Genomic DNA, 11,273 nt, shown 5'->3' on the forward strand with positions numbered 1-11,273 from the left:
CCTGTTCAATTGCTTGTTAAAACAATGTTTCCAACATCTTGTTGAAAGTACGCCACAGAGAATTAAGGCAACTCTGAAGGCAAAATGGGTCCAACCTAGCAGCAAGGTGTACCTAATAAAGTGGCTAGTGACTGTATATCAATATATTGATAGCATTTATCAATATATTACACTTTCCTAGGTAAAATCAAAATGTAAGAGTGCCCTACACCAGCTGTAAGCCAGTACCCACAGAAGCCAAGTACCGTTTTGTGCCATGAAACATTAATAATGAAAAAGCAACTTACTTTATAAAAAGAAAAATCACTTACACTTTTAATTGATGATTAAAACTGAGGCAGATTATTCAAAACCTGTGTGTCGTTCTGGAACCTCAATTTAGACAAAATTATCACACTCCACCTCATGGGCAGTAGCTCAGTCCGTAAGGATTAGGCTAGGAACCGGAGGGTCGCCAGTTTGAGTTGTGGAGCGTGGACTGGTAGCTGGAGAGGTGCCAGTTAACCTCCTGGGTGCTGCCGAAGGAGACCTTGAGCAAGCTCCTGAACCCCCAACTGCTCTACTGACTGGCAGCCCCCTCACTCTGACATCTCTCTGTGTGTTTCTATGGGTTATGTTTGTGCATGTGTGTGTCTTTCAGACCTGTCTGTATACTAATATAATAACAGAGTGAAAACATTGAGTTTCCCCTCTGGGGATTAAATAAAGTATATCTTCATCTGCAAGTACTCATCGCTATAGTTTTCCTTACTACTGGGACCTGCTAGTTTGCAGAGCATATTCTATACTGATCAGTGCAATTTGCAGATAGCTGGGATACAAGCCATAAATTTGGCTCTCGTCAATCCTAAACCTCTCACAATTGAATCCTCCATAGATGCAAGGTTTGTAAAATTGTATTTAGCCTTTATTGGACAATCAGGACTAAGCCTTAGAACATAGGTCACATACTCTAACAGGTGAGCTACCAGGGCACCCTGTGAAAGCGAGACTTAACAGGAAACCAATGTAAACACGAACGGCATCATTCTTCTATAGCCATTACAATGTGCAATCAGCATTTACTTCATGATGATAAGTTAAAGCAAAAACATTGTCTATTTCCTCTTTAAATTTATGCAAATAACCATAACACCAATCTCTATCCTGAAAATTCAATGGCCGCATTCATTTAGAATTGGAATCAAACATGGTCATACGTGTCCAGTTACTGAATTTTGAAGTCATCTAAATTCTTCATTTTTATTTTGTTAACCCTCAACCAGGTGGCAGAACAAATGAACACAGAGCCTGTTTACAAACATTTGCAGTTCTCGTTACCTTCACTGATAATCAGCTGAAATGATCCTGACACTGTCCTTATCTACTCTCTCTGTCTTTCTGTGAAATATGTCAGTGTCTCTTTGATTCCAGCCATGCTCTCCTTTTCCGCCCCACCCCTTCTCTACCTGAGTCTCCTCCTCTTTCTGTCGTACCACTCCCCTGTTCTCTCCTGTCAGACTGGGAATGGCAGCCAGTGTGAGTCCGCTCCCTTCGCACCAGGCCACAACCTGGTGGGGGAGGGCTTTGATGTGGTCACCGTGCGGCGTAAAGGAGCCTACCTGGTTGACGTGAAGACTTTCCTCACCCCAAGTGGCACCTGTACTCTCTGCTCCAACTCTCTTCAAGGCAACCAGCTGCAGAAAGTAAGATGTAAATAAAGTCAAATATGAGTACATTTCCATGTAAGATGTAAATTGCTAATATTATGTCATGCCTGCGATAGAGATAACTTTACTAATTACAGCCCTGTGTTTTTAATACTAGATTTTTTAAAAGTATTTAATACCACTGATAATGATATTACTCTATAAAATGGAAAGGCCATGTATATGGAAGGGTTGTGCTGAATTAGTTGAAAAGCCATAGGAAACATTATCATTACATTTGAACAAAACCATTTAAACAAAAAACTCATGCTGTTTGGAAATTGTAAAATAAACACTCACAAGTGATGACTGATCCTGTTAATATAGAAAGAGTATAAAGGAGGTTAGAACACAAAATCTGCTGGAAATCTCATTTAAGATATAAGGAGAAAGAATGTTGCAGTCAGGAAAAACATTTTGAATCAGAAAGCGTTGTACACTTGCATTACTTTACCTGTGAAGTGAATTGCATGGATCTTGTAGAATTTATCAAATGAGTGAATCAATCAATCAAAACTTTATTTATCGAGCACCTCCCATGCAAAACTGCAAAACAAGGTGATAAACAATACAACAATACGATTAAAATATTACAATACAGTGAAAATGAACAGTAATGTAAGGAAATTATCAGTTAGGAAATAAGAGACATGGTAGAACAGAGAGACTAGTGTGGCACAGTAGATGATTTAAAAAGAATAGATTAAGATAAAACCGATTTAGAGAATGCTAAGTAAATAAGGTATGCCAAAGATTTCTTTTAAAAGTGTTTACAGATTTTGATGCCCTCAGGTCCTCTGGCTAACTGTTGGAGATGCAAAGACCATAGACATCAAATCCTGCCTCCCCATAGTTCTTTGTCCTCACCCTGGGAATAACCAAAAGCCCAGTGCCAGAGAATCAGAGTGATCTAGACCGCACAGATAATGCACAAAGCAAAAAACAATTATACTTAAAATACTTCCTATATTATTATATATTATTATATATTCTGTATTGATTTTTACTACAAAGTTTATTGATCAAATATATTTTCTTATTTAATTTTTTTTTTTTCTTTTCTATGTGAACTAGTGTTTCTCTCCTTCATTTTCAGCTGCCAGTTTCTGTAGTGGAGTGGAATGTTTATAGCCAATGCAATCCTGACCTGGACAAGAGCTTACACACCTCTGTTAGGTATTGTATTATACAGTACTGTATCACCGAATGGGTTAAATGAGCCATTTTCATATTCCTGTGTGTACCTGTTAGCCATGAAAGAACATGATTTTATTTAAATGTGACAGCTTAACTTTATCAACTATCTTGTTGCTTCTCAAATTCAGCTCTCATATTATTGTTATTGTCTACGGACCAGATTTTTCTCAGAGTTTTGGACCATTGATTTCCTAATCTTAAATTGACCTTATTTATCATCTTAATTACAGCAATTCCATTTTTATGTAGTGTTCATTTGCAAATACAAACTTAAACAGCTGCAAAATGACCTTTGAAGTGAAACAGCCTTAAGGATGATTCTTTCCTGTAAACTGTGTCCACAGCTCATTGATTGACTCTTACACCTCCCAGGACAGTAAAGACTGGAAGGTAAAAAACATCTCACAGCTGTTGTTGAGATGAAATGAACATTTTACAATATTATTATCACATGTGTTAAATGCGTAGATGTATGATTATTTTGGGGGGTTGGGGGTTTTAACCACTGGAGTACCACCTTTTTCCCAAATTTGTTTTGAAAAACAAACACATTGCAGTAATCAACATCCTTGCACGTTCTGACTAAAAAGACTAAAATTAAAATGCATTTTATGGCTCATTAATTTAGTTTTGAATCTATTGTCATTAGTGTAAGAGTAAGTTAATGCTAACAGAACCGGAACCAGTTGGCCTATATTCAATCAAAAGTATTTTCAAATTAAGGACTTTACTAAAATAAATTACTAAATGGTATTACACTATATCATAATGATTTTGGCTGAACATCATGCAGCTAATGACCTTTTATGTTTTATTAATTTTATCAGGCTGGCTTAAATGTAGATAAGTTTGTGTCAGCCAACCAAGATGTGGGAGGAACACAATCTGCTGTGTATAAATTTGCGAAAGCAAGAACCAGAGAGGACCGCTTCTTCTTCAGCACTCACAGGGTCACCTGCCGCCATTACCGGTAGGGTGTATCACCGCAGAAGATTTTTCATTGAAGTTTGTTAAGATAATTTCAGTTAAGATAATTTACCGTTTTGTCTCTTTGTATCTAGTCACCGTTTATCAAGCAATCCGCACCTCAGCTCTGAGTTCAGAGAGGATTTGGCCAGACTGCCAAGTTACTACAGCTCCTCCACCAGGGATGAGTACATGGACCTCATACAAACCTATGGCACACACTACATCCTTGAGGTTGTAACACAGACATCAGTGAAATTTATTTATTTAACAAATAAAAACACCTATTTTCCAACAAATTGTACTTCATTTTAGGTTCACCTTGGGGGGAAAATCTGGCGAGTTACAGCTACACGTACCTGTTTGTCCTCACTGAATGGGCTCTCCAAATCTCAGGTACATGTAGCACACATGCCTGTACAGTGTACGCAATAACCAAAATGCAGTAAACTAATCTGGCACATTTAGCTGCCAAAATTGTTTTTAACTTAATCCTTAGTTTTTCAACACATGTTCCTTTTTCCTCTTTCTTTTCGACATACCATCTCTGTTGCGATTGTCACTCCACCCTGGGCTGAGTTCAACCCCGGCAAAACGTTTTGATATTGAACTCTCTCAGATGGAAAGTTTCAAGTTGGGAGGGGCCGCTTGTATCCCCCCTCAATATTGAAAGTATTAGTTTGGCCCAGTCTGACAGACTAACTAACTAAAAGTTAAACTTAAAAAACCGAACAATGTTCAGCCTGAAGTGGACCAGCCGTTCAAGAATGGTCCCAAACAACCCGATGGCCAATCTTGAAGTGGAGAGGAAGAGGGAAACATTGAGCCATTTACTCTGGAGAACATTAGATGGCCAGATGGAGAACGCCAGGTTGGGAATTTTGCCAGGATACCGGCGAACCCCATACTCTTTGCGACAAGTGCCATGGGATCATTAATGACCACAATGAGTCAGGACACAGTAGACAACTTAGTTTTCCCAGTAGGTCTCCCAAGCCCAAACCTGTTCTGAATCGGTCATTCAGCAGAAGCAGGCTACACGTTGGTATGGGTGACCCTGGTACACCCATCTACTGACGTGAGCGGTCTGGCCAGAAGTGGCATTCATGGAAGACTATAGGCCAAAAAGCCATACCTCCGACATGGAAACAAGGCCAAGCAACTGAACTATGCATGGCAATACAGGAAATCAGAAAAATGGCAGCAGGTGCTCTGGACTGATGAGTCAAATTTTTGGCTGTACCAGAAGGCAGTTTGTTCACTGAAGAGCTGGAGAATGGTACAAGAATAATTGTCTGAAGGCAACAGTAAAGCAAGTTCATTAAGAACTATCTTCATTGTGAAGAAGAACAAGGAGTCCTGTAAGTGATGGGATGGTCCCCATTGAGCCCTTATCTCGACATCATCGAGTTTGTCTAGGATTACATTTGGCCCAACCGAGTTCTTTCAAAAACGTGCAAGTGTACCTGGAAGAATTGATGCTGTCTTGAAGGGTGGTCACACCAAATATTGATTTGATTTAGATTCTTCTGTTCATTCACTTTGCATTGTATTAACTGACAAATATGATCTGTTAACATGTCTATTTCTGAAAGCATTCTTATTCAACATTCACTTATCAGTACTGTATGTGCTGTATTTAAAATCTAAACGAAATGTCACTTGCCTTGTCTTATTTAGAATTTATTTCTACTTTGGGTAATTTTTGCCTAGAAAGAGGTGATATTTCTGTTACAGATCATATTACTTTCAAAAGATATTCCCTCATTTGGTGTGCATCGTAATGTACCATTTACTGCCCTTAGCATGAAGGCACTACTTAAATCACTGACTATTAAAGGCATCTTATTTCCTCTCCTGTCCTCCAGGTCCACTCCTGCTTATCACAGGGTGTTTCTGTAGGCCTGGGGATGTCGACATCTGGTAACCAATGGCATTGCAACAACGTCCTACAGAACAAGGACAGCATCGCCTCATACAGCTCTGGTCTTCACCAACATTACACAGAGGTGGTAGGAGGCAATGGTTGGTCAGGGGAGTTTTCACTCACAGATAATGACTATGGCTACAGGAATTGGCTAAACTCCCTTAAGGACCACCCAAATATTGTTTCATACCACCTTAGGCCAATATATGAGCTGATTCCAAATAAGACACAGAAGGCAGGGATGAAAGCTGCCATCGAGCATTACTTAGAAGACAATGCTGTGAGTAAGTCACCCAGTGAACCTTCTTGTGGCAGCACTTCATACCTGGCTTCCAACTGCTGTCCTAAAGACATCTGGAGAGGAACACTGGAGGTGACCATCGTCCGAGCCTGGAAACTGTATGGAGATTATCCTGCCACTAGCCCTACTGACAGGTGAGTAGCTTGAGTTCAGGGATTGACATCTGAAGATGGTACATCAAACAACATTAATTCATTAGTTGCTTTTACCTGTTTTCTCTTAATCAGTTATGCTAAGATGAAGTATGGTTCCTTCCAACACACGACTGAAGTAATCGAATCAGACAATCCCAGTTGGAATGCTCATTTTAATTTGGGCAAGGTCAGTAAATCTTCTCATTACAGATCACCTCAAAAGAACACGTGAGAAAAACATCTGCAGTCCGATGAACTTTTTGTGCTGTTGACTAGAGGAATTATTTTACCATCTTTGTGTACCTATAGTAGTCAAAAGGTAAAAATAATAAATAATGGTTATACTTAAGCACAAGTTCACTCAAATTATAAAAAAAAAACTGTGTGTGGATGCGGACTGCAGACAATCTGTCATTAGCTTTTGGAAAGACCTATAAAATAAGTAAAAACGTGCTGAAGATAATCTCTTTTTATTGCCTTTACAAAACCGAAAAGACATAAGCAGTGTAGGAAATCGATTAAACTGTTTATTTATTTGCCACCTTAAACTGCAATCGTTAGCATGCCCAGCAAACCAGCTTACTAGTTGTGACCACGTTTTGCTTCCAAATTCAAGTTGCAGGTCATTAGCTACTTCCTGCATATTATTATGTGCTTAATGTGAGGTTTCATTAGAAATAAACCTGTTCAGGACAGGAATATCCACAGCTTGAAAGACAAGGTGCAATCAAAATATCAAAGTAAAGATATTCTGTTTGTCCTGCTTGTGGTGGCATTAGTTCACTTTAGCTGATACAATTAGCTATCACCAGCCCAAAAAATCCAAAGTTGGCTTGAAATGAGAAGCCTGTTTACGTCTGTGTAAAATAGATGACCCGTTCAAGAATTACTGTCTACAGTGCTGAAAAGAAATTGTTGTTTTCATTTTCCACTAAAATGATGAGTAATAGGCTGCACTGGCAATTCGAAGGGCCTTTCTATTTGTTTAATGACTATCTTGCCAGATTAAACAAGATTCTTCCAGATTGCTGGAATGCCATTTCCTTTCAAATTTATGTGACATTTGCTTTGATTTGCAGTGGGTGTTATACCATAGAGCTATCTCGTTTGTTTTATTGCATTATTTTTTAGAGGGGCAATAGTCAAGTGTCATTCGCAGTGAACACAATGATCAGTTTGGGAGGGACTGAAGAGTACTGAGACATTTTATTGAATTAAACGCCTATGGAATCACTTCCTTAAATTTTGCCACAGCATCAGTAGATAGATATGTAGTGTAGGAATTTCTGTCTAATAGCGCATAGTGCAGTAATAGGAATTAAAAAGTAATTGTCACACTCTGCCTGTCTGCCATGCCATGTTTTGCACTTTTGTGTTTAGTTAGCTTTATTTTGGTCTGTTGGGTTTTGGGGGTCTGTCTTATCTGTTGTCTAGTGTTCGGTAACCCTTGTCATGTCTGTTACCCCAGTGATCCCTCTGCATGACTGTCTGTTTTCCCCTGCTCTCTCTCTTCCTGCCTGTGCCTTGTTAGTCTCATGTCTTTCACCTGTGTTGCTCCCGCCCTGCTCGTTAGTCCCTGTGTATATATACCTGGTGTTTCTGTCTTGTTTTTGTTGGGTCACCTTGTGTAGCAGTGTGTTGCACCTGTTGGCAGCCTCACTTGTCGTGTTTCCCTGCTTGTTTTTGGATTCTGTCATCAGCCACTCAGTTTGTAAGTGTGCTCGCCTTTGTTTGTTTATTAAAACCCCTTGAACTGTACCTCCTTTGCCTTGCGTCCTGCATTTGGGTCCTCCAACCTGCTTCACCACACAAATCCGTGACAGTAATTAGATAATGGTCTGATTAAAAAGGGATTCTGTGGATGCCATGTGCCAGGACAAGGGCGAGTTAAAACGGTGACTTGATTTTTGAACACAAGCCAGTCTCATCTGATACATTGATAATATCTGAAAATTCAGATAAAAATTCAGAATATGGACCAGGAGCGTGGTTACACTATAATAAATAGAATTGGCAGTGGTGTTTTCCAGGTTTTGTGTGAAAAACTAAAAACAAGGCTTTTGAATAATTTATAGGTTTAGAATGAATGAATTAATTAATAGGCTTGAGTCTAAGATAGCTGTGATTCCACCTCCTCGGCTGAGCTTGGAGGAATGTGAGTTTTAATGACTGGGGGAGTAAATATAGTATGATAATCGGATATTAATTAATTTACTTGTACAGCTTTAGATGACACCAATACATTTTGTTCCTACTTACAAACATTTTCAAAAACAATATATTAGTGGATCCGAAAACAGTAGAAGATCATGTCTGTATGTACAAACATTTCATGAGTTGTTCTTGTTATTTGGGATGATTCACCAACCTTACCCCATCATTTGTATTTCTCAACATTTAATAGTTTTTTTTTCTGTTTCAATTATATATTTATGTATATATTTACTCTATTTTTTTTTATTCAGGTGACCACATACTGGTTTTTGGATATTGAGGTCTGGGACCAGGACTGGCAATATGATGATCTTCTGGGATCATGTAGAATAATGGTGTGGCAGGGGACACACACAATCACCTGTGCTGCCGATACAGGTGGCTTTGAAGTCAAGTACACTCTGACCTGCGACCCTTATCTGACTGGAGGGAAGTGTACCGAATACAAACCAGGTCCATAATGAGAAATGCATTTTGGGGCAACACTATTCAAAAATGCTGCTTGCTTTACTATAAAATCCAAATGAAATCACAATTAGTTATCCCTTTTTGTAGTCAAGACTAATGTCAGTGTGTTTTTTGGATGGATAATTAATAATTTTTTGATTGACAGCAGCTGGCAGGCCACTAGAGTCTGGCTGTTACACCAGAGGATACAAGAGACAAAGTCGTAAAATGGTGCTGTACTTCCATGTATAGGCAGACATGTTTGTTAGTGGTATTGAAGAGCTGGACCGAAATGACATTTACAGGTACATATGACTGAGCAGCTAATTAGCTATAGCTTGCAAACTGACATTAGCTGTTTCCCGGTGAATGTTAGTTTGTTCACTTGCACAAGCTAAGTTGCAGGACAAGACGTGTGTTCGTGTTTGCTAGTTAGATAAGAGGAAACAGATGTGGTTTGTTGTTCAGTCTGTGGCTGATGTATTGTGTAGCAGATTGATGTCTGGCTCATTTTTGATTGGCTGTATCAAAATTAGGGGGTGCCATCATGAAACCAAAATCAAGAAATATACATTTCTCTCTTTTGGTTTCTGATTGTTTTCTCAAAGGAGAACACAGTGATTTACAGAGCAGGTGTATACCATAGCAAAGCATGTATAAAGGGCTTTAAGACACCCTAGCAATGTAATAAGAAAATGGCTGAGGAGTTCATGCAGTTATTTTTCGAAGAAAAAAAAAATCATCATTGTGTTTGGTTTTCAACAGATCATATTTAAAAATCAAGGGCTGTTAGCACAAAGATTTTGATGTAAACATTAATAACAAAAAGCTGCTGTGTACTCAATTTGTGATTGGGGAATTTTGGTATTGGGGCAGTTTCCATTTGGACTGCAGATTTTGTAGCGGGTGATTTTCAAATTTAATTTGTGTCAAAACTGTCAAATCTTAGTTTTTTAAATTTTTGTCTAACCTTCTCTTGCAAATAAAGGCAAAACATGACTAACAATGACACAGGTGATGTACTCTGCATTTCAGACCATGTAAATGCTGCAAACATCCGCAGCCCCCCCACACACACAATGGATGGATTAGGTTGTAGACGTACAGCGTACAGGTAACATCTCACAGCCATAAACTTGAACCACAACTTAAACAACACTGCACACAGCACCATGTTCAACCAACATGTAACCAAATGCAAAGTCTGTTTGTGATAAATGTTCAAGGGGCATAAATAAACCAGAGAAATGGCACCCAAGGGATGTACTACAAAGCTACAAAGGGGTATAGTACAACATAGCCAGGCTTTTATTTGCGTTAGCTGACTTGACAAAACCTAAACCCCCAATCACTCATACAGTAATGGATAACAAGATGGTGACCTCTTAGGCTTGCTTTGTGCCTTTCTTCTCCTCCTTCCTATTTACTAACCCCACACACACACCATGTGACATCTGCAACTAGCCTGACCTGTGAGCCACAGCCCTGGCATTTTTGGCCAAGTCGGACCACCAAAATCAGTCAGACTCCCCTCACCAATACACCAGCGATCCATCAAGGGGGTCAGATTAGGGGTATGATAAAACAATGAGACGCAAGATTTGCACAAGATTGGTGTTCATAACTAAAAGGCAAGAATATATTTTAATAGACCTACTATTTAGAAAAAATATTTGAAGATTTTTAGCATTAAACACTTAATTTACTGCATTCTGGAAACATTTTCTGCACCAATTTATGGTGGAAATGTCTTTATCTTTATTTTCAGTAATCAGTAGCGTATTATTATATTTTGCTTAAGTTACTTTTTTTGGAAAATGCAGTAGTTTCTTCAATATTTATTATATTTGGTTATTTTCGCGCATATGGCGGTCTGAAGAATGGGTTTTTTTGGCTCGCAACGCAAGACACAGAGAGCAGAGGGGTTGGGGGCTAGTAAAAGATTTTGACTGAGAGAAATTTACTCAGTGGGCCGATGGTTGACCTGTTTTTTTAAAAACAGTTATATAAATAAATAATTTACGTTACACTGGCCCCAAAGGTGCGTCCAGCCCTGGGAGAACTGCCTTTTTGATTCCAAAATCTGCCAGGCTAAAGCCAATTCTGAAATGGATCCGGGAACCATCCACATGGTCACATCCACCTCCTCTCCTTTGTCTCTCTCACACACACTCACACACACACACACACACACACACACACACACACACACACACACACACAGCTGCTGATTTGTTGTATGTTTTGTATCCATTGTTTTGTTTGTAAAATAGTTATTATATAATGATAAATGTATTTGTTAAAGTTGTTGATCATTGATCTATGCTAAAGATAAATCCTACCCTATTAAAAACCCTATTGTAATTTTATGTATAATATATAATATATATTTATATTTA

General features: G+C 38.8%; 1 protein-coding gene across 2 annotated transcripts in view; it reads left to right on the forward strand.

Annotated features, from left to right (window-relative positions):
• The window catches only part of LOC123970318 (perforin-1-like), a 10,271-nt gene extending 1,309 nt beyond the window's left edge, over positions 1-8,962 (forward strand). The window contains exons 3-11 of one of the 2 annotated variants that reach the window (XM_046048309.1): positions 1,397-1,685; positions 2,785-2,864; positions 3,230-3,275; positions 3,713-3,855; positions 3,947-4,085; positions 4,167-4,247; positions 5,720-6,213; positions 6,307-6,400; positions 8,679-8,962. In XM_046048309.1, coding sequence (XP_045904265.1) covers positions 1,416-1,685; positions 2,785-2,864; positions 3,230-3,275; positions 3,713-3,855; positions 3,947-4,085; positions 4,167-4,247; positions 5,720-6,213; positions 6,307-6,400; positions 8,679-8,888 — 1,557 coding nt within the window. In that variant the 5' untranslated portion in view covers positions 1,397-1,415 and the 3' untranslated portion in view covers positions 8,889-8,962. Of the gene's footprint in view, positions 1-1,396; positions 1,686-2,784; positions 2,865-3,229; positions 3,276-3,712; positions 3,856-3,946; positions 4,086-4,166; positions 4,248-5,719; positions 6,214-6,306; positions 6,401-7,846; positions 7,925-8,678 lie in introns of those variants that run through there. The other variant, XR_006824929.1, reaches the window with a different exon arrangement.
• The last annotated feature ends 2,311 nt before the right edge of the window (positions 8,963-11,273 follow it).

This window comes from Micropterus dolomieu, linkage group LG04, assembly GCF_021292245.1.
Source record: "Micropterus dolomieu isolate WLL.071019.BEF.003 ecotype Adirondacks linkage group LG04, ASM2129224v1, whole genome shotgun sequence".
NCBI classification, from domain to species: domain Eukaryota; kingdom Metazoa; phylum Chordata; class Actinopteri; order Centrarchiformes; family Centrarchidae; genus Micropterus; species Micropterus dolomieu.